Source organism: Podarcis gaigeae, assembly GCF_964106915.1.
Source record: "Podarcis gaigeae genome assembly, chromosome: 4".
Taxonomy (NCBI): Eukaryota; Metazoa; Chordata; class Lepidosauria; order Squamata; family Lacertidae; genus Podarcis; species Podarcis gaigeae.
In genome coordinates, this window is record NC_139677.1 from 63,759,916 (window position 1) to 63,784,179 (window position 24,264).

Here is a 24,264-nt window from a genome sequence, read left to right on the forward strand (position 1 = left end):
TGAAGCCAAGTGAGCCCAGCGGGCAAGAGAAGCTAGCGGGACTCTAGCAAGGCATGCACGGTGCCGCTCCGCAGATAGGGACTTACTCCGGAGGAAGCAAGCAGGACTGAGGTGCAAATAAGCGTGACGGTGCAGCTTTTTAGTGTCTGGAGCAGCTGTTTTGGGTTTTTTGAGGGGTGGGCCCGGAGGGGAGATGGGCGGGTGTGAGAGGAGCCCCGAAGCAGCGCGTCCAGGTGCACCAGCTGGTCTCGGTTACCTGCGCTCGAAGTCCTGCTCAAAGGGAGTCAGGTAGGGGTCCTTCTCCAGCAAGCGCTGCAAGTCGGGCGGGCGGGGGCTTAGCAAAGCCATCTTTGCAGCAGCAGCGGGAGGATCCGACCTCAGTTGCACGAGGATGTCAGGAGAAGCGGCGCCCTCTCAGCTCCCTATATACATTTGGGTAAGAGGGGTGGGCTGGAAGGGCAAGCGCCGACCTCTCTCCCACCAACCCACCCCCTTTTCGGGATAGGGCTAGGCCGGGTGCCGCCCAGGCTGGAGGAGGGGAAGGGGGTCACCCAGCTGCGCAAGGGAAGGGCTCCGGGAACAAACAGTTCCGGCCTTGCTAAGAGACTCGAAACCTGCGGCTGCTTCAGGGTTTGCAGTGTCCTTGCGACTGAGCATGCTCGGGAAACAGGAGCAAGCTCAGTGGTGCGTTCTGAAGCCGCTGCCCTCACTTGGCCTCCTTCACATCCGCCAGGAATTGGTGTTTTGCCTCCGTTATCCAGTACGTACTTTGTACTGAGCAAAGGTGAGCGCCCAGGAGCAGACCAGGAGAATAAGCAATGCCGGTGATAGGCAGCAGACTAATGAAGAGAGGCAGAAAATGCAATCTTAGGCACATTTACTTGGCATAAATCTCATTGAACTCGTTGGAATATTTTTCATAATAAACATGCCTACAGTTGGGCATCACCTGGTTTAAGATTTGGTGTGCTGAGTGCAAGAATGGATCACTGGTGGAAATAGGGGTCTTTCTCTGCCAGAGAAGAGGGGGTGCCAGTGGGTTCTTGCTGCTCCTCCCACTTTGGGGGTGGGGTGGAGGGTGCCTGCAGAACTCCAGTGCCATCTTGGGTGCCTTCAGCACCCACTAACTCTGCCAGAGAAGTAGCAGCTGCAATGAGAGCTCACATAAAGTAGAGGAAACCTGAGGTGACGAAACAGGAAGGACTGTCTGTGCCTGGTCACTTTCAACAGCTGTTTCCCAATAAAGGCATATCTCTTTTCCCCTTCCAAGGTCATACTGTCCTATCCTTTCACAGTGCATAGAGCAGCTAAAAGATGACAGCCTGATCTTAATGCTTCTGAGAGGGAGGTGTGGCGTCCTTGTTCAAATCTTCCAGGTACACTGGTAAAACAGTTGAATGGTTGACTTTACAACTTAATCTTTGCACAGGCCATTCTTTATAAATTGACAAAGTAATGTTCCCCAACTGGTGGAAGGACAGAAGTTTCTAAGATATGCTTCAGGCTGATGTCAAGCAAGACATACTTGTGGCAAATGAAGTTGACAGAGTTTGGCAAGAATCATCATATTGCTAGGAAGGAGGAGAACCGATGTTTTGAATGAGGAACCTGTGCCCCTCCAGATGTTGGGGAGCTCTAGCTACCTTTGGTTCCATCAGCAATGATGGGAAATGTAGTCCCACATCTGAAGAACCACAGGTTGCCCAAGCCTGGGTGAGAACTATGGTTTGCAGACATTCTAATCTGGGAAACCCTTCTAAATCAGCTTGTCTGTCAGAGGGCCAAGAATGAAGGGAAAATCTAATGTAGTGCAGTCTCTGTTAATCTGTAAGCCTGTGGGCAGGAAATCATCTCATTTGTTGTTTTATTGATTTTATGTATTCACTCTGGGAGCTGCTGTTGTTTTTGTTGTTAAAGAGTGACATAAAATGCTTTAAATAAAATAAAATAAAAATCAAAGAGCCATTGCAGATCCTGCAAAATAAGTGCTTCCCCCCCATAGACCTCCATAGACCTAGAAACATTATGAAGAAATGTTCAATAAACTTTCTGTCCCTTTCTCTCTCTCTCTCTCTCTCTCTCTCTCTGTACCCAAATTTTTGACATCAAGTTATACAATTCCAGAAAGTCTTGTGTGTGTCCTAACTTGGGCATCGCAAGCAAATAATAGTGTTTTGCAAGCTCAAACATCTTAACTCTGGGAAAACGAAGAAAAGCAAAGAATATCTACTTAACCAATGAATGTTGCAAAACTTCTGCATTCTGAATGTCAATAATTTTCATAAAAGTTCCATTTTATGTAACATATAATTCTGTGGTAAAATACTTTGCTGTGTTAACTTGTTTTTTCCAGTATATGTACAGTTATGAATACATTAAAATGTTAAATATCTTATTTCACAGCAGAAACATTTTAAATTACAGGAAGTTTAAATGTTAGGAGGGAGTTGTTAAGCATTCAGCACTGGAGCAAGCTGCCTATAATTGCAGATTCTCTGTGCTTGCAGGTTTTAAAGTAAACTTGGATGACATGTATTGGAAATGCTTAGGCAGAAAATATGTGCCAATTACATTTAAAATACATTTCATAATGGCATGTACTAAGCAATCATCTGTATGCATTTTCTTAAGTTGTAAAACATGGGTAATTGTGCTCCTTCATTCATATGTATTTGTGTACTAAGGCTTCATTTCAGTCTTCACAGAAAATTTCAGAAGTTGCAACATGTGTATGATTCAAGAACTTCTATCTTTCACACACATCCTCCCCCACCCCATCTCTCCAGCTTCAAGAAAATATTGGGTTAGATACCTTCACACATCTAGAGCTCTCTACATATAGTGATCCCTGAACAAATGACATCCCCATTCCTACATGAAAAAAATTTCTCTGCTGAACAGATACAGGAGTTGACAGCATTATGTAGGTAAAGCTGCTTTCTTGTTGGAGTAAGGAAAGAGGAGAGCTTAGAATCAGGTACCTTCCTCCTACAAGAATTTCTTGTGTGAAAATTATTTCTACATGCGTATTAACTCAGTATAGTTCAGGGTCAGGGTGACAAGATGGGACTTGGATGGCACATCTTGCATTTTGTACAAGGCATGGACATCAGTACACAAATTTAAATAAACTTGGGAATATGCCAATATGTGATAGTTGTGAGAGTGTGGTTACTTTCTTCTGGATAGTTACCTGGTAGTCATCAGCCAACCTCTTTACCTTGGCCTCTGGCAGTTAAGGAATTTAGATGTTTTGTGACCCATCTGCTTTGATGAATTTGTATTGTTCTGTTGTATTTTGGAATGGTTTTATATGTGTTAAAGTTGTAGTGATTTTTATCTGTTTTAAATTTGTCTTTTTTACTTGTAACATGCTCTGGGACGTCATGGTGAAGGGCAAGGAATAGATCTAATAAATAAATACAATTTGTTTACATTTAGAAATGTTGTTTTGCTCCAGCATGACACTGAATCACAGAGACTAGTTGCGTACTGTGGAAAAATGTGTTTGTTCTGAGAGTGCTGTGATTTTTAGTAGTGCATTGGTATCCCAAAATGTGGCGATGTGGGAGTTGGTGAAGGAGGATTCCATCTTAGATTCTGAACCAGCTCTGTGCTCTGAAATTTCCTACTCTATACTACCAATTGGGAATGTGGCCTAGATATAGTCAAGGCAAACATCTTGTCTCTAGATTGCATGTACAATTTGTAGAACCTTTTGGAGGGGACTTGCAAGCATATTTGTTACTCAACTACTGAGAATCAGAAACCTTTTTGCAGCTCTTATTTCAGTGCATTCAGAGATCTAGAAGTACTAAATCCAAATCTACCTTGTGCCCATCCCTGTTTGCAGTATGGAGCAAGTGAGCATATAATGCCCACTCCAAGAGCAAAGAGTCTTTTTCTTAATTCAGTGGGACTCTACTGTTGTTTGTTTCTGCTGTCAGGTGAACTTCGTTGCCCGCCCACCCACCCTGCCTTCCATGGTAGCTTGTACTTTATCTGTGTCCTTTAATTCAAGACTTCCAATCCTCGCTTGATGGAGAGACTGCCTGCTGTGGAAGCAGAGAGAGAGAGAAAGGCTGTTCCTGCAGTTATTCAGTACTTTGGGGTTGCAGCGTGTGAAGTAGAAGCTTCACATTTTTGTGCTTTTCCCTTTGTCATCCTGAGACAGCTCCAGCAGTTCACAGCATCATTATCAGCTGTCTTGGGGTAAACAGAGGAGACAAATTTATAAATCATCAGCAGCAATTTGTAGATGAGCAACAGGAATATGGCTGAGGGCTTGGACCCCCTGGAGATGTAGGGCTCAAAGTAATCCTTTAGCTGCAACCAATTGGCACTGGTGTGACCCAGTTCTGATTAGCAGCCGCTAGTGGCTAATAGTTATCACTTGATCAATAGCTTAAGCAAACACTGCTTTCTGTAATGAACTGGTCACTCCCAGGGCCTTGTTGAGACATCACGTTTCAGAGATGGAATGTTGTGTTCATTTGATTTGGTAGTGTAATACTTGCTGTTCTGCATAGTGCTGTGCCAGAGGAACAGCTTTCATGCCTGACCTCTTGACTTCTCTTAATAAAAACTTTTTTTTTACACTTCTCTTTATATTCTCACATATATTTCTTCCACTTCGTTGACCACTCCATGCAAATGATGAAGTGGCCTCCGGCCCTGAAACCTTATGCCAGCTTTAGTTTTGGTCGTTAAGGTTCTTTGTTGTTTTTAGTATTATATGTGATGGTGCAGTGCTGAGAATAGCTTGCTAAAGAAGGATATTACTTACAGTGAAAGCTTGTGAATCTGTCAGCACTCGCAGCATGGCACACCTTTTTGCCTTATCCACTTTTTATTTCACCTAGATGGAAATTGAGTTTCTTGGTGATTAAAATTGTAGCTGGTGGAAATATGGAAGGAGAGAACCACATTTCAGCCTGTTATATGCTCTGCTTCAAGGGAGTTGTTCCTTGTAAAAGAACTACCGGTATATTAGATATTCTGGTCTCTTTTTAAGCAGATAATTAATTCCTTGCATATTCCAGATGCTTACTTTTAATCTTCCCATTACTTATATTTCATGCATCATATTTGAGATGGAATCTGTCTTTCCTTCTCTTCTACTTACTTTGATACTTTTTTTTTACCTGTAAGAACTCTACTTCTGTATTTGCAAAGGAGAAGGTTACACCTATGTTAGCTTTTTGGATCAGGTCCTGTGCACAAGGTTATGATTGGTGCTGTCAAATGTAATAACAGTAATCACCTGTCTTGGGGAGGAGGACCCTGAATCTAGTCTTCTTCCCCACTTCCAAACAGGAAATCACTATAGTCAGATAATTACAATGCCAACTCTGTGTTCAGGGGGAAGAGAAAGCAAGAGAAATGTTTATGCCACACACTTCTGTGAGGATTGTGCTGCAGCATTTATATTTTTGCAGAGAAATAAGACTGTACCGTAGAGCACAGGTGGACAACCCATGGGCTGCATGGGAGATAGTATGAAGGATAAGGCAATGTGCCATTGGTTTGCTGCTCTAGATAATGGCTTGGTGGTAATAAATTTTAGATTCTTAATAGATAGTTGGTTCTTCCTTTCTTTTATAGGAAGCAGCTAGTTACTTCAAATGAGTATATACCATCAAGTAGACACTGCAACAAAGCTGTGAAGTTATTTCAGGGTTAGGAAGCTTAATTTGTGTTAATCAAAATTTCATTTGCCTAAAGCAGTGTTTCCCAACCTTGTGCCTCCAGATGTTTTTGGCCTACAACTCCCATCATCCCTGACCACTGGTCTTGCTAGCTAGAGATGATGGGAGTTGTAGGCCAAAAACATCTGGAGGCACAAGGTTGGGAAACACTGGCCTAAAGAACCGCAACACATGTCTGCAAGATCTCCCACACTTGGTTTCCTTTTTGTTTTTGCTCTTGTGGTTCAATGTTGTACATTTTTTCTAGTGGCCCAGTTTCAGTACATGACCAGCAAAGGAGCATGTGTCAATGAGCGACACAAAAATCTCTTTAGCATGTCAATCCCAACTTGCTCCTCGCTTCTCCTACACATGTGCTTCCTCAGCTCAGTACAATTCAGCTTCTGAAGGATAGCATAGTTTTCTACTCAAGTACTCACCTGGGGACAATTGCTACTTGCCCCAGGCAAGGAGATAAGTGGCAAGTTACAAGCTGGACATCTTTTAGTCCTTGTATGAATGCTGCTTTTTAGTGGTGTCTAGTTTCTTGGATCATCTGTCCCCTATACCTTTGAGAGCTGACTTTTGTCAGGCAGTCTTCACTGACAGTAATAATAAGGATGCTGCAATTTTCAAGATTTTAATACAGATATCACACTGCCTCTTTTGTGTCCCAGAAGCACAGGGTCAGTGAGAAAGATTATCAATGTTTTCATCAGGAAGAGAGAGAGAGAGAGAGAGAGAGAGAGAGCGCCAGATAGATGTGTAAGCTCTAGGAAATATAGAGAATGCATCCTCACCCAAGTCCTTTCACCTCTTAACAGTCCAAGCGCTGTATAATATCCTTCCCCCCTACTTTTCTTTTTATAATAAGCATCCACAGAAAGCTGCATTCAGAATCAAAGGATGTAGAGGGAGCTGATAGGGGAAAGACTTTGTAGTTCTTTCCTTGCTGGCTGTTTTTGTTCTCAAAATTTGCTATTCATTTCATGGGTGGTAGGGGAGAGACCAAATTCTGCATCTCTTCACCTGCAGAGGGAAAAGGTGCTGTGGGAGGTTTTTTTTGAAAAGAAACAGCAAATGGATAAAGGGTTAAACATACACATACCCCTCCACTGCACCTGACTGCAGCCTTCCATGGCTGTGTTTTGTTTAAAGAAATGTTAAAGGGCATTACAGATAGTGCCCAAGTAAGATGTAGCCTGGCCCCAAACTTCATATTATATTATACATACCTATCTCCCAATGTGATGGAGCATTCTATGGGAAATGTTATTGAACATCATGTCAATTTCAGGTAATGCGCTGTGCTGGTTAAGTCCAGTCAAAGGCGACTATGGGGTTGTGGCGCTCATCTTGCTTCAGGCTGAGGGAGCCGGCATTTGTCTACAGACAGATTTCCAGGTCATGTGACCAGCATTACTAAACCGCTTCTGGTGCAACAGGACACCATGAAGAGTGCCAGAGTCCACGGAAATGGCGTTTACCTTCCTGCCACAGTGGTACCTATTTATCTACTTGCACTGGTATGCTTTCGAACTGTTAGGTTGGCAGAAGCCGGGACAGAGTGCATACTTGTTACAGATATGCTTTCCATCTGTAGCTGTAAGATCCATAGTTGAAAGGACATTTTATGAGCATGTGTCAGTATTCACCAATGGGATCTTTACTTTATTCCCACCCCCCACACACTTAAGAGCAGCTTATTAAGACTTTTCATACCAAAGAAAAACAGGCAAAGAAACAATAAAAAGTCAGAGCAAAACAAGTAGACAATAGAAAATCTCCCACAATCCATAGTGCACCAATAAATAAGCACAAGTGATGAAATCAGGGAACCATTATAGAAGTAATCAGTGAACCAAGCATATTTATATTATTTTTAACTGTCAACCTATAATATCACTCCATAAAGCAACATGAGTTGATTAAGAAATCCAACCATGCTCTTTCGCCTGGACATAATTAATAACACCATTACACATAATATACTTTTTTTAAAAAAAATCATTGGATTCTTCCATTTCCTTGACAGAAGTGTAAGTTTTTCCATAAGGGCCACCACCCAGATTTGAGAATGCCACCACTCCTTTAAATTAGCTGTTACTAATTTCCAATTTTAGGATACCACCATAGAGTCAGCAATTAAAAAAAGATACCAACGAACTCTTAAGAAGTACGGTATCTTTTTGCCTCCATCATCAGAAATGGACAGCATTGCAGTAAGTGGACCTGGTATCAACAGCTGCCCCATAATCAATTGGCGCTCATAAATAGCTGTTTTCCAAAACACCTCAAATATGCTAAATATACAGTTTTGGCAGGTATTGTTGAGTTATCCTACTCAAAGTATGAGAAGTCAGATACCACCTAAGAATCAATTTAATGAATTGTCTTTAAATCTTTGGGTAGAATGGAGCTTTCTCCTATGCTTTGTCCATTTTTTCCTCCCTCCCCCTTACCGATATCTTCCCCATGCCTGACAAGTATACCAGTAGAGTCAGCCCGCAATAGTTTATACAGTCCGGATGAGACACCTTTGTCTGTAAATTAATGTAGATTAGAATTTTTATTCAAATAACATCAGCGACATGGTAGCTTGCTGCAAGGATTGACAAAAAGTGCTGAATATAATATATTTGTTGCCATGTACAAGATAATCTATGCAATTTACGCATAAGTTGCTCATTTGTAATTTGCAGTACAGTAAGTAAAGATAATGGGACCCCTGAACCCCTGACCATTAGGTCCAGACATGGCTGACTCTGGGGTTGTGGCGCTCATCTCGCTTTATTGGCCGAGGGAGCCGACGTACATCTCCCGGGTCATGTGGCCAGCATGACTAAGGCGCTTCTGGCAAACCAGAGCAGCTCACGGAAATGCCATTTACCTTCCCGCAGGAGCGCTACCTATTTATCTACTTGCACTTTGACGTGCTTTTGAACTGCTAGGTTGGCAGGGAACAAGCAACGGGAGCTCACCCCGTCACAGGGATTTGAACTGCCGACCTTCCGATCAGCAAGCCCTTGGCTCTGTGGTTTAACCCACAGCACCACCCACGTCCCTCTTTGCAGTACAGTACAATGGTGTAAATAGCTCTAATTCTGCAAATGCCCTCCCACTTCCCATGCCTTAAATTGTTTGAATTGATCTGAACTATAAAGCAATGGATGATTTCATACAGGGGTTAGAGGCAATAAAAAGAGTGGCAGGTTTTTCTCTCCAAACATTCAAATCAGCCAGGAGAAAAGGAACCTATACTCTTAACAGATTTACTTTTGGTTGGGAAACCCATTGGAAAGCCATTAGGTACTCAGCCATGAGCTTCCACATCCAGGTCAGCGTTTCAAAAAGAAACTTTTAAAATGTATATCTATTACAGTGATTCATACTATTCTATGGAGATCGAATCTATCGCTCGGAAATCTGCATATATTCCAGGATGAGGGTATATTGGTTGCTGCAGAAGAAAAGGGGAAGTTTCACATGTTTGGGCATAAATGGTACTTTCATGTACCTTATAGGTAAAAACCATTTATTCTGTCAATCAGAAAGATAACCATGTGAAGACCAAATCAATATTGACATACAGCATGGACAGCCATGTTGCCATTGATTTCAGAAATACCCTTACGAGCTCTCTTCAGAGTTTGAGTTCACAATGCAGCTGTGTGTAATTCAAAACTATGGAGTATTTTACAGCTGAGCAACCAGGGAAAATTCTTTTATTCATGTATTAAGGCTAAATCCTATAAATCTGTGGTCCTTTATTAGTAATCAATGCCATTGTTTCATGAGTAAAGCCTTTAATAAGTTCAAAGAGAATCTCAGTGCTGAAAGTATAGGGTCTATACTTTGTCTTAAAACTCAGAAAAGCCACAGAGTTATCAGATATTCTTGTAAGCATGATGTAGGGACTTTATAAACCAGGCCAAACAATTTCAAGATTGAAGAGAGTGTTCTTAATATATCAACTGGGAAATCCCCTCCATTCACATGCTCTTGATTATAAAAATGACCTTTCAGTGTTTTATGATTGGCATAATATCATCTCCCAACACATGGGGAAGGGCCATAGCTCAGTAGTGGAGCACGTGCTTTGCATGCAAAAAGCTGCAGATTCAATCTCTGGGTAAGACAGAGGAAAACTTTTTTGAGATCCTGGCATCCATTGCCAGTCAGGGTAGACCACCCTGAGCTAGGTGGACAATTGGTCTGACTCAGTATGGCACAGCTTGCAAGTTGTGAAAGTTGTTATTATCCCCATAAATCCATGTGAAAGGCTACTAAAATAGAACAGTGGTTTGCTAATAGTTTATGGCTGAGGCAAAGTATAAGATTTCTAGCCTATGCAGGTGAAATCAACAAGCAGGATGAGGAACCTATCACCCACTAGATGTTGTTGGGCTGCACCTCCCCTCATCCCTGCCCATTGATGATGATGGCTGAGGCTACTGAGAGTCCAACCACATCTGGAGGATCACAGCTTCCCCAGAGCCTCTAAGAATACAGAAGACTCTCTGCTTCACACAGTCGCCCTCCTCCACAAGTTGAAGGTAAAGAGCATGGTGAAGGAAGCACAAAGCTGGTATTGTATGCTCATCCCCAGACCCATTGCTCACATGGAACATAGGAAACTTCCTATATATTGGTCCATCTAGTGCAGCATTGTTTACACTGAAGGAGGTCTGAAATGCTTGGGATTGAACCTGGGATCTTCTCATGATATAGGAGAGGGAAACTGGAGATTGTTTATGTATGTGACAACAGCAGCAAGAATTTTATTAGCACAAGTATGGAAAACAGAGAAAACGCCAACAAAGGAAGAATGGCAAGTTAAGCTTATGGACTACGCAGAATTGGCTAAGCTGACAGGATACACAAGAAAGACAACATCGATTTCAAAAAGGAGTGGGAACCATTTATAACTATATAAAAAGACAGTATAAAGATTTGGACCCATTGACAGGTTTTAACTAAACTTTCACAACTATATAAGAGGTAAAACCAGCAGGGTATAGAATTTGTTTAATAAATCAATACGGAAATACGGAGGAAACCAAAGAGGGGGGAGGGGAGAAATGGATATATAAATTGTTCAATTAAGATTTGTGGAAGATTTGTTGTTATAATTCAAAAATTCAATAAAAATTATTTTTTTTAAAAAACTGGGATCTTCTACGTGCAAAGCAGATACTCTTGTACTTAGTGTGGCCTTTCATGTGTTTTCATTGCACTTCATAGGGCTTATGTCTCATTGCTCACACTCTTAGCTGCTATACTGCACCCAAGCTAACTCCAAAATTAATAATAATAATTTTATTATTTGTACTCCACCCATCTGACAGGGTTTCCCCAGACACTTTGAGTGGCTTCCAACAAATATAAAAGCATAATAAAACACCAACCATTAAAAACTTCCCCATACAGGGCTGCCTTCAGACGTCTTCTAAAAGCTGTATAGATGTTTATCTCTTTGACATCTGATGGCCGCTACCGAGAAGGTCCTCTGCCTTGTTCCTCATAACTTCACTTCTTGCAGTGAGGGAACCGCCACAATGCAATGTCAGGTTTAGCTATTATTAATCTCTTAGCCAGAGGACATTGTCATTAAGGTAGGACAATCTGGTAAATTGCAAATTATGCAAATTATGGCAGTGTCCTGAAAAATCCATATATCATCAAATTTTACTATTGGTACATCACAGGAGAATGCAGTGACAAATCTTGTTAGGTAGGGAAACTTGACATTCTCACACAATGCACCTGACAAATATGATTATTTTCGTTTTGTACCATGACCCCTTTATAAATACACATAGGTATGATGAAAAGTCCTGAGGATACCACATGAGAGGCCATGGATCACAGAATCAGAGAGCTGGAAGAGACCCCAAAGATCACCTGCTACTACAGCATCCCTGATACATGGCCATCCAAGTCACTTATAAAGATGTTTACAAGCAACAGCATCAGGACAGTATTCTGTGGCGCCCCATTTCTCATTGCTTTCCAGGCTGATGAGGGACACACTTTAGGTGGTCTACCTTTTCCCTTGAGGACAGAGGTGCCTGGCGTTCTCTGGTCCATGGGGTCACGAAGAGTCGGACACGACTAAACGACTAAACAACAACCTTTCCCCTTAAATCTCATGGCATCTAAATCAGAGGCTACAGTACCACCAGCAGTGAGTCAGGTCTCTCTTGGGATGGTGCAACATTGGGAGGAGAGATACTTTTATCTGTTGAATACAATAGACATGATTGTAAATGATACCTCTGAAATATATTATAGCTCATTGTATTTCCTTCATTGACCACCTATCCAAGCACACTATCTTGCTTCTATTTTCTGGATCACTTCAGAAAGTTAAAATTGCACCTAGTCATTGGACCTGATGGTCTGCCAACACATGAAATGATACTGGGAACGGGGGGACAGGACGTATACGACATCTCTTCAGCTGCTGTCTCAGAGGCGATGAATTACACTTTAACAAGAAGATGAGAGGTTGCTAATTTTAGAAACACAGTTTTAAACTGATGCCAAAGTCCTGCCGTTCAACTATTAATAATATGGAAGTTCTTCCTTCCTTTGCATGTGCTCAGCATGCTGATCTAGTGTGACATGGCTCTCTATGGAACACCTTCATACTGAAGGGCACTTGACTAGAATCCATGTATTGAAAAAACAGAAGCAGGGATTCGAACACGGCTAGCCTTAAAAGAAGGAACTTTATACACAAGCATGACTTTCCCATTCCACCAGCTATGGAATGACATATTCCATAGTTAAATTCCACCTCAAGGAGAGTGAGCTAACTCCATGATGGTTTGATTCTGCAGCTTTCCCTTTTGCCAAGTATCATTTGCAAGCAAATGTACTCGGAGGGGAAGTCAGGGTCACAGAAACCAGCCACCAGCTAGCAGGTACTTCAAAAGCTAGCAGCCTCATGTTATTCTCGCTGCTACTGGAGACAAAGTGCATTAAATTATTCATTGCATATTTAGTACAAGTGCAACATTTTGAACTCCTGTCCCCTAAGTTGTCTTGCGAAAGAAAGAAAGAAAGAAAGAAAGAGCGAGCAATAGCAAGCAAATATGTAAGCATTGAGAGAGAGAAAAGGAAATACAAATATATAAACATTGAGAGATAGAAAAGGTAATCTGTAAGACCCACACAATCCCCCTCAATTATATCATTGTGCTCTGCAGGTAAATTTTTCCATGCAACTCACCACTTACAAGGGGGCCTGGTGGCTATTGCATTCTATCAACTTTTAAAAATAACAAAAACAGCAGTGACTCAGATTTGACTGCTCCTTATTCCCTAGTAAATATAGTAAACAAATTAACCAAGTTAACTCTGCTTTTTGGAGTTGGGTTTATATCTTTTCTAGTTGTAAACATAATGAATTTCTAATCATGATCAAGTTTGAAAAACCTGGGTCCAAGTTCTAAAATTACTGTGAGCAGAAGCCATTGCTCCATGGGCTCATGTGGAGGGAGATTCCCAGAAGACATTCCCCTGTCCAGCTCTCTCAGCACAGTATAATTCTCACTGCCACTGCAGTCCAAGGAGGCCTTTCTTTGCCTTCCATCTACAAAGAACACTGACATCAAGAGAGGAGGTTAACTTCATCCAGTGTCGTGCCAGGATCTTGCATGTGAGAATGGAGGGGCATTCTTGCGCTAATCTCTCTTTCCCCACGTTTGTTTCCTTAACTATTTCTATCCTGTTGGAAATAAAAAGGACCAAACTACACCATTTCCAGGTCTTGGGATAAGTTAACCCCTGATTTGGGGGCAAGTCAAGGGATTGGGAAGGCATTGAATTATTCACAACCAGTCCTTCCTCTGGTCTACCTGGGCATACTTCCAACCCACCCATAGAATCCCCCTTTTTCAGCCCCACCAACATTGGTGCTCCAACACTGATAGGACAAGGGCCACAGAAATTTTCAGGAAAGAGGAATCTTGGCGCAGAGCCTCAGGGGCACCACAACTATAATTTAAAATGGAGTGTGAGAGGGGGGGTTGCCAATTTTTGGTGTGGCACAGGGCACCCCTTTCTGAGGTTTAAAGCTCTTTTTCCACCAGTGGAAAGGGTGACCCAATGTGTCTCCTGAGTGTTCTCCAGGAGCCATAGTTACTACTACACTTGTGAAAGGGGGTGGGTTAATATTCAAAACGCTCAGCAAAGCTTTGAATTTCTAGAAGAAGAAGAAGAAGAAGAACTTGATTGTGATACAGCAAAAAAGTGGTTAATCCAAACTTACTTTTCCCGACTCCATGGATGGCAACATGAGGAAGAGAGGTAAAATTACTTTCTGCCACAATTTATAGTTGCCTAGGGATACAAAGGAAATGTAGCTTCCAACTGTTAGTTTTGTATACTAGCTTGCTTTCTTTTTTAGTCACAGTAGCCTGATTTTTCACACTGAATTTCTCCAAGAGCACCGGTCTATGTTACATGCTAGCATTATGGTATTTCTGGACAGATACTTTTAATTTTTAATTATCATTCCTGAGAGATGCATGGATGATGCCAGCAAGAAATTCCTAAAGCTTTGCCAAAGCTCATTGCAATATGTGATTTACCATCTGCAGTTTCAAATCTGATGGTGGATATGGGCAGAATGTTCTCCCAGTGAATAAAAACCTCTCCAGGATTTGCCTAAGTGATTCTGTGTCGTGTCTGCCATGCTCTAGATAATGTGAAAAGTTTATTTCAAATGTCTTATGCAATATGACATCATGGGGGTGGGGGACCACTGCAGTGTCCTTTCTACCAATTCATTTTACCGAGTAGTGTTAATACTGTATGCAGCTGAATACGCTTATCTTTGGGGCCCAATCACCTGCTACCAACACAACAGTGTAATTGCAATTTAACATGTTTTTTTAAAAATGTTCTCTACATCAAAGGCTCATCTCCTCTGCCTATACCATATGCTATGTGTCTGTAGAAAGACACTTAAACATAATGAAAATGGTGTAATCACAAACAAGAAAGTTAACATGGATAACCATTGTGGTGAATGTTATAGATCTTAACATCAGCTAACAGCTATCAGAATTTTAGGATACCAGTATTAATTGTTAGGGTTATTGTTTAGAAAAAGCACCCTGATTAAATCATTACACGTAGAGACCAATGCAGATACTAACGTAAGATGGGCATACTGCTTAAGTACCCTAATCAAGAAACCGCTTAATGAGGTGTTCCAACATTCAGATTAGACTGGCAAACGTATATATTCATACCTAAGGGACAGGACAAAGGAGTGGATGTTGATGACTTAAGAAGTTATCAGGAATGAAATACCAAATCTTATATCAAAATCACAAAATATTACACAGTGGGGTGGGCCTTCCAGACTTAGGATCTGTCCATGTTGCATGCTTAAAGCACATTACTTCTCCTAAGAATCCACAGAACTGCATTTTACCCCTCACTGAGCTACAATTCCCAGACACAGTTTTCAGAATTCTTTGTGGGAAGTCATGTGCTTTCAGTGTGGTGTTCTCAGCCTAGTAGCTGGAATCCTAACTTTCATCATGCCCAGCTAGCAGGGCCAATGGCTACTGAACAGTATAGACCTGTAAGACCACAGGTGGTATACGATGCATGGCATTCCGTGGTTGCTAAGCAAATTGTAACACCTAATTTTAGAAACAAATGGGACAGGCTTTTGTTTGGAAGTAAAGTCTCTGTATTTTGTGTACAGGAATTAATTTGCCCCAGAAGTTTCTAAAATCTGACAAAGTAGCAGAATGACACTGGACATTGGAGATCTCTGCCAAAACCCATGATATGGAAAATCCTATTTGAAACATTACTGTAGTTCAAGATTACACAGGCTTCCAAATACATATTCAACACAGTGCTTGTTTGTGTACATAAAATATGTCCCAGTCTCATGTGTCCCCATCCACATTCATGAAATGAAATATTTGCATATTACTGCTAAATCAGCTCATTAGCAAGCAGGTAAATTTAGTATTAGAAAGTAATAGCTGGAAATAAATATTCTGACTCTGCTTCCTGATCTATAATTAGATCTAAATTCAGTTTCACCAGGCAAAATTACCAGTATTAATGCTTAGGTTCTGTGATCAGACCTCAAGTAGGTTACAGGCTTATGAAGACAAAAATTCTGTGAAAAATAAACTATTTTGGGACAACACCCTTACAGGTCCAGTCCTGTTCAGTATCACATAATAAGGAAGCCTGCAGTTATAGGTTAGCTTATATAGCCATGTACCACATTTCTTTAAATAAACACACAGAAACACAAACTTTTAGGTTAGAATGATAGCTTACTGAGGTTGAAAGTGGAAATATTGAAACCAATGGACAATTGAAACTAGTATAAACATTTAGCCAAGCTACAGCCATCCTTCATAAACCAAACCCTACAGCAACTAACAGCACAATCCTATACATATCTATTAAGAAGTACCAGTAAGTCTCACCCAGTTCAGTGGAGCTTAGTCCCTAGTAAATGGGTATGGCAGGGGGGACATGGGGACTTTTTCATCCAAAGGGCCACACATCCTATTTTAGGAAGTTGCATGAGCCGCATGCCAGTGGTAGGCAGGGCTAGCGACAAAAGTGTGTGGACAATGGATACAACTCTTTTATATTCCATCCACACAAAAGTCCAAGAGTCCTGTCCCCATGGAGAAAACATAATGATGCAGAAGTGCCTCCCTTCAGACTGTGTGATGTCCAAAAGCTAATTCAGAGCTCTTCATAAAACAGTTCCTGCTGTCATGTTGGAGATCAACACTGTGTCAGGAAGCCAACCAGATCTGACTCCATCGTTCTACCCATGATTGTGCAGAATCAGTCACTGTGGATAATCGGATGCAGGAATAGATAGACTTCTGGTCTGATCCATCAGGGTTTATGTTTGTTGGCTTAATCAGAATCTTTTCCCCTTCACAGTTGGCAGGGTAGATGTTAGGATTCTGTGGAAGTGGTACGGCAATGATTTTGGGCTGACCATTGAATGCTATGGGAGTATTTTAAGTTATACCAACTTTTCTGCCAGCATAATATTACAACTTCTTCAGAGAATGAGACAAGATGTGAGCAAAGAATTCCAGCTAAGTTGCATTCCTTCCCCACCATAAGCCCAACAGCCTTTCTCTTTTTTTACACTGCACTGGTAGAGTTAAACCAATATCATCATGATGATAGTACTTTTTTAAAAAACAGGTTGAATTGATGTTATACTTATACAATAAAATGCCAATGAATAGTTAGCACTCATTGACTCATACATACATACAACCATTTCTAAAAAGGCTTCAAATAGTCTTGTTTGCAAAACGTCTCTTGTAAAAGGCTGAGGTGCTCTAAAACTGAGCTGAATAGTTACTGATAAGATTCACACCATGCCTACCATTAATAGTAATTAATTTTACACCTCATTCATAGTTCATTATATTCAGAGAGCTGAAGGGACCATCTCAACTTCTGTCTTAGCATTTTTCATCATTATCTATTTCTCATGACCAAGTTAATTTTTCTTTGAAATGAGGCATTGTATGCTGAAAAGAAATTAACTTAGGGGCAGCAGGAGAAAGAGAGAGGGAGGGAGGGAGGGGGAGAGACAGACAGACAGACAGAGAACTCTGACAAAAGGGGTCTGTAAAGTCCTTTGTTTCTTACAGTCCATGTGTTGTGTGTGTGTGATGCGCTTACCATATGTTAAAAATAAATAGTCAGCTAATTTTAAATGTAAATAGAGATGATGATATTGAAGTTACATGTCTGTGGTTTTTATTAAATCAATATACTTTCTAGTAGTGAAAGAATGAAAGAGTATTTTCATTAGACTTGGAACATCTACATTACAAATGATTCTTAAAAACAAGCAAGCAAGCACAATCCTCTCCCCCCCTTGCTTTCAGTCAGTTACATGCAGAATAGTGCCCTGTAGTCCTCCACCAGGTTACCCTGAACAATCATGGACTTTTGTACAAAGATGGATTGCGACATTTAGGCATGGTCTGCAGCTCAATGGTTGAACATTGCATGCAGAAGATCCTAGGTCCAGTCCTCACTGTTTCTTTCTCCAGGCAGGGCTGTGAAATCTTGAAGAACCATTGCCAGTCAATGGCACTGCTAGGCTGTATTGAACTAGATGGAACTTGATAAAACTCAAGATGAATTTTAACAGGGAGAAATGTAAAGTATTGCACTTGGGCAAAAAAAATGAGAGGCACAAACAGAAGATGGGTGACACCTGGCTTGAGAGCAGTACATGTGAAAAGGATCTAGAAGTCTTGGTTGACCACAAACTTGAGATGAGCCAACAGTGTGACGCGGCCGCTAAAAAAGCCAATGCAATTCTGGGCTGCATCAATAGGAGTATTGCATCTAGATCAAGGGAAGTAATAGTGCCACAGTATTCTGCTCTGGTCAGACCTCACCTGGAGTACTGTGTCCAGTTCTGGGCACCACAGTTCAAGAAGGACACTGACAAACTGGAACGTGTCCAGAGGAGGGCAACCGAAATGGTCAAAGGCCTGGAAACGATGCCTTATGAGGAACGACTAAGGGAGCTGGGCATGTTTAGCCTGGAGAAGAGGAGGTTAAGGGGTGATATGATAGCCATGTTCAAATATATAAAAGGATGTCACATAGAGGAGGGAGAAAGGTTGTTTTCTGCTGCTCCAGAGAAGCGGACACGGAGTAATGGATCCAAACTACAAGAAAGAAGATTCCACCTAAACATTAGGAAGAACTTCCTGACAGTAAGAGCTGTTCGACAGTGGAATTTGCTGCCAAGGAGTGTGGTGGAGTCTCCTTCTTTGGAGGTCTTTAAGCAGAGGCTTGACAACCATATGTCAGGAGTGCTCTGATGGTGTTTCCTGCTTGGCAGGGAGTTGGACTCAATAGCCCTTGTGGTCTCTTCTAACTCTATGATTCTATGATTCTAAGGCCGCTTCCTGTGTTCCTATGCAGTTATATGGCTGCAGGTCCTTCCTCACTCAGGAAGGCTCATTTCCAGGGCCTCATTCAGATGATGGCTCATTTCCAGGGCCCCATGTGCTGTCATCTGTGTGATCTTGAATCTATTTTGCCATCATCTTCCTAACACCATGCTAAATGCAAATGGCATGAGCGATTGCCCTTTGCTTGTCACTGAGATCTACCCAGAGACACGCAAAGCAATTAGCTTGCAAAGAGTCAAGCTTATAATGCTGCTAAGTGTTCTGCTTTCATGTTGTAACATTAGCTTTAAGACAGATGAAATATGAATAACACTTCGGTGTAGGTTAAAACCATCTAGTTCATGAGTTAAATGGGAAAACTGGGTGAGGAGATCGTTTACTAGGCTAGCGACAGGAAGCTTGCAGCCTTCCAGATGCTGCTGAACTATATGCAAGGCATTTGAATCTTATATGACTCCGCATGTCCTAGTGCCAGTGACAATGGGAGAAATAACCAACTATATTTGGTCATAGACTTTGTGGCAAAGGTGTGGAACCTCAAATACAAGGACTGATAATACCTCTCACTTCCATGGTTGGAAGGCAGGGAAGAGTATGCATACAAATAAGTCTACAGTACAATGGTAAAATTTACATCCCTTGCTTTGTCCATTTTTGCCTCTAGAATATGACTCTCAGAAGATTATCAAGTGTGGCCCTCAGCCTGAAAAAGGTTCCTTACCCCTTTGTTTGTGGTAATAAATGGCTTTTTTTAGGTACAGACCTAAATACGGTGAAAAGTTTAGGCAGGAGGGGCCAGCTACAGGACAATGATTTGATGAGAGATCTACGGAAGCAGTAATAAGTGAATACATTATTGAACAAAGAAATAATTAGAAGAGTATTAATGATCATGGTTTTTCTCGGTGCTGCATAGTTAGCTACTTCTAAATACTAATGATTGCTACAAAGGAGTAAATAATTAAATGTTAATTACCACACACTATTTCTTTAATAGTTTTATAATAGCAGTAAGCTAAACATGATGAAGAGTTACCACAGAATAGTTGTAATCTTTTCAGCTGGTTGCTGAAGTTGAGGCTATCAAGCAGAAGTCCACATTAATTGGTTCGGGCAGCAGTCAAAACACTGTGAACACCCACCCACCATGGGCCACTTAAAACAACATGGTGGAGGGCAGGGGAATGAGCGGTGCTATTAAGCAGGGACTTTGCCTTCTCTTTTGGAAGAACAAAGGGGGATATGGGCCAAGTAAGCAGGATCAGTTTGTTGGTGGATTAGATAAAGGGAAGCTATATAACATGTAGGCAGTTGGCTGTTAAGGAGGACAGGTGCACATGAAGAGAAACGAGGATAAGTTCAGAGATACAACAACACTCTATAAAATTAATACATGTTTATTTGATTGAAATATGAAGTGGTGACAAAAGTGGGTATTTCACTGTGTCTGGAAGCAAATCAAGCCGCACCACATAATAGAACCTCTTCTTGACATTGTGCAGGCAGTGACCATTTTGCGTGGGGTTTTTGTTCCTGGCCCCCGCATGCGTAAGCATATAAGTGTGCCCTGCCCCATTCCAACCCATTCTGTTCCACCCCCATTCTGCTCTGTTCCAGGTCAAAAGGACCCACATGTCGGCAATTGCGTATCAGTAGTTGCTGCCTGTATTGTCAAGTTTTCCTTACATGCTTAACAATGCAATCCTGTCATGTATAGGGTTTTTTTTTTGGGGGGGGGGGGTGAGTAAATCCTACTGCATTCCTCCTTCCAGCTTCCCCCAAGGTAAAGGTGTATAGGGCTGGAGCTGAAATTTGACTTTTTCTAGTGGTGAGTCACAATTACATAGTAAGAGCTGCCACCCCACCCTGCCTCACTAGCTGCTCCAGTTGATGGGGCCTAGCTGTCAAGTGTCCCTTATTTGAAGGGACAGTCCCTTATTCCAGTGCCATGTCCCGCTGCTGTCCCTTATTGATGGATGTCCCTTAAATGTCCCTTAAATGATGTCCCTTAAATTTCAAAGGAAGCAGCTCCTCTCCCTCCCTCCCTGCCAGCCAGGGAGGAAGGAGGCTCTAACTGTGTTGCTTGGCTGTGTTGCTCACCCAATAAGAAGTCTAAGAACGACTGGGGGGTGGAGCTTGCATGCCTTGTGTGTGGCTAGTTAATGCAAGCTAAGGGGGGTTTTGAATGCTGGACGCCATTTTGTTGCACGTGCTGCTGCAAACTTTGCAATGCAAAGCCAGGCCAGGGAGCCATCTTAAGTTGAGGTTGCATAGGCCTTGTGGTGCATGTGATTCAGATTCTATTCAGTTGAACCTCTGGTTACAAAGTTGGTTGGACAGTGTTCTCGAAGCTACCCAGCATGAGTTTGACCAGACTGCAGGAGGACAGGAAGACTGGAGTGCCTAGAACAGGTGAGGCTGCTGGTCCCTTATTTTCAAATTTGTAAGTTGACAGCTATGGATGGGGGAACTCTCCTTTTGACTGGAAAGATCTTTCTGGCAAGTCTTGCTAGATAGTTTACTGTTTCCTCCTCCTCCTCCTGCTCCTCCTCCTCCTCTTCTTCTTCTTCCACTTCCATGCCATTGAATTGTCAAAATGACTTCTATGCAATAATAACCAAATAAAGTCATCATGGAGGAAATTAACGAGTACACTTGGTCCTGGTGAGTTCAAACAGAGCAGCTGCTAAGTAATTTCTAACATATTAGCAGTGGTATCCACTGCTTGGGAAATAAGGGGAATTCCTATGCTATGCCATGACAATTGTTGTTTCTGTTACCATATTAATATGAAAGCACTTTTTAGCATATAGGGTAGAACTAAGAGGTGTTTCCTGGGTGACTGAATTTACTTTTGAATGTGTTTCTGTGAACCATTCTCTTTTCCTGTTCTCTGGCACCAACAGAGGCTTCCTTTCCAAACAGCAGCTGAGGAGCAGCAATTTTTATGAGGATCATAACGGGTCCTAAAGGGTTAAGCCTGGTGTAGAGAACTGGATCTGACCAACAGGCCAGAGATTGCCCCCACACCCCAGACCAAATTTGACAAGAGGGTGGGAGCATCTATCTGTCAACCACCTGATGTCACAATGAGGTCAGATGACCTGTTTTTGCAGAGCCCTTTGCATTGCAATCTCAACAATCAGCTGGGGAGGGGAAGCATTTTTAGAAAAGAAGCTGAAAGGATTGAGAAATCTTTTACTCTGCCTTTTTGCCTCTGTGCCTTCATTGTTTAAGAGTGAAAGAAAAACTCAAGCAACGTGTAACTGAGCATCACCTATGGCTGTACTGATTTAGCATAGCAAAAATAAATTAATGAACATGTTTAATGCCACTGAATATGGAAGGGAACATCTATTTTGAAACAATGCAAGGGCCACATCTTTTTTACCTTTGTAGGCAGCCCAACCCACAACTTAGCTAGGCCTGGAATCTGGATTTAATGTGATGCAAGTCCCATTGACTTAAATAAAAGTACTTCAAGCTTTAGTGGACTTTGTGTATCAGGCTGACAGCCATTTAACATAGTTCAAAGGGCTGTATATTTAGGTTTCCTACAGAGTACCAGCGAACCAAAAGATTGACAGATAAATGTACTCTTTTTTTCCTTTTATTGTTTTATTACCTGCCACACTAGTCACTGGTACCTGATTATAAAAAAATAAGTATACTGTGAGTTTTAGTAAAACCATAATTTAATGTCAAGATGTTAACCTTTTTCCTGTATTACTATTTTCTCCTTTTAGTTTTCTCCGTGCAGAGTCCTTTGCCATTCCAGCTAAAACCCTTATGTTTCGACTGCAGTTGCCCAGAATAAAATTGACATTTCCTCTAAAGATTACATTCATTTTACCTTTTTTGAAAAGCTTCTTGAACTTTAGAAATGCCCTCAGCTTTCTGCACAAGATGATTGGTTTCGCTATTTCTATAACTTTCATTTCTGCGTTTCAAGGCTACAATTAAAATTTTTTGCCACTGAGGAACAAATGGGTATATGTGATGTAGCCTCTATGCTGTAATTTCTGATTGTGCAAAAATATAAGTTATTTTCATTTAGTATGTGAAATTGGGAAATGCAGGAGTGTTAACTTTATTGATGGAACAGAGCTTTTGCTCCTTAACTCTTTCCAAGCCCTACCAAAGCATAATTCACAGATATGCATGATGTCTCTTGAGAGGCTTTGCTTGGTGTATCCTTTGGGAATCTTATTAAGAAGGGCAACATTCCCTCCCTCTACACTGACCTAGGTAGTGATCATTTTATGCCATTTTCCTTTAATAAAGTTTGTTTGTTTGTTTAATTTATATCCTGCCCTTCCTCCTAAAGGAGACCAGGCTGGGAAACAACAAGAGATAAAAATCAATAAAAACATATTTAAAATAATCCCAATATTGATGCAGACTGGGAAAGATCTCAGCTTATAAAGCTTGTTGGAAGAAGAAAGTCTTTAGTAGGTGTCAGAAAGATGACAAAGGCCGTGCCTGTCTAACATTTAATAGAAGGGAACTCCAAAGGGTAGGTGCCACGACACTAAAAGCCCAATTCCTGCATAACCTTTCTGATGAGATTGCATTTTCAGAAGGCCCTGGCCTGCAGAGCTCAGTGATCAATTGGGTATATAAGGGGTGAGATGGTCTTTCAGGCCCCAAGCTATATAGAGCTTTATACATCAAAACCAACACCTTGAACTTAGCCCAGTAGCTAATTGGCAGCTAGGGCAATTTTTCCAACAGCAGAGCAACCTGATGGCAATATGCTGCCACAGTGAGCAGTTGAGCCACCACATTTTTGCACCAACTGCAGCTTCAGACTAACCCCACACAAAGCACATTGCAGTCAAATATCCCAGAGGTTGCCTGTGCATGGATGACATGGATGACCAGCCTATCCTGGTCCAGAAACAGCCATAGCTGTATTAACAGCCAAAGCTGATTGAAGGTACATCTATCCAGTGAAGTCACCTGGTCCTCTATAGTGTCAAAGATGGGTCTAGGAGCACCCCCAGACCATGAGCCTGCTCTTTCAGGAAGAGTACAACCCCATCCAAAGCAGCCAATTGACCAATTATCCAGACTCAGGAACAGCCCACCCACATTGCTATGATCCAGAGTCAGTTTATTGGCCCTCATTCAGCCCACCACTGTTTCAGGGCTTAGCACAGCCTCTTCTGATTCAGATGCTACAGAGAAGTAGAGATGGGTATCACCCACGTACATGAGGACAAGTTGGTACAACTACAGCACAACTGCTAAGGGGCCAAATGACAATCACTCAATACTATTCTCTGAACTGACCTTGGAGATAGAGCTGGAACCACTGTAAAACAGTGCCTCCAGTACAATCCTTCTGTTAGCTCTGGAGGATGCTGTGGTCAATGCCATCAACAGCTACTGAAAGATCAAAGAAGAATAACCAATAACCAGGCCTGAATCCAGATTGAAATGCGTCAAGACAACCTGTTTCACCCAAGGGTACTTTCAATTGATGCACCACAACCCTCTGAATCACCTTTCTTTAAAAGGGCATATTTGCAACCAGGCAGCAGCTGTCATAAACCAATGGGTCCAGGAGCAGCTGGATCACTGCCTCTTTTGGGATGGCCGAG

At 41.7% G+C, this 24,264-nt stretch overlaps 1 protein-coding gene and 2 long non-coding RNA genes across 4 annotated transcripts in view; 1 reads left to right on the forward strand and 2 right to left on the reverse strand.

Annotated features, from left to right (window-relative positions):
- The window catches only part of GBE1 (1,4-alpha-glucan branching enzyme 1), a 151,878-nt gene extending 149,875 nt beyond the window's left edge, over positions 1-2,003 (reverse strand). Inside the window, exon 1 of one of the 2 annotated variants that reach the window (XM_083736649.1) lies at positions 257-2,003. In XM_083736649.1, coding sequence (XP_083592775.1) covers positions 257-348 — 92 coding nt within the window. In that variant the 5' untranslated portion in view covers positions 349-2,003. The remainder of the gene's footprint in view (positions 1-256) is intronic. The other variant, XM_083736650.1, reaches the window with a different exon arrangement.
- Positions 2,004-2,676: 673 nt separating this feature from the next.
- On the reverse strand, positions 2,677-13,735 carry LOC310843881. The gene is made up of 3 exons (XR_014563737.1): positions 11,822-13,735; positions 5,863-11,734; positions 2,677-5,718 (listed from the first exon to the last, which is right to left on the reverse strand). It is a non-coding gene; the product is annotated as an uncharacterized lncRNA (long non-coding RNA).
- A 112-nt stretch (positions 13,736-13,847) lies between these two features.
- Positions 13,848-22,499, forward strand: LOC310844149. Its single transcript, XR_014563986.1, has 3 exons — positions 13,848-14,003; positions 19,414-19,502; positions 22,405-22,499. It is a non-coding gene; the product is annotated as an uncharacterized lncRNA (long non-coding RNA).
- The last annotated feature ends 1,765 nt before the right edge of the window (positions 22,500-24,264 follow it).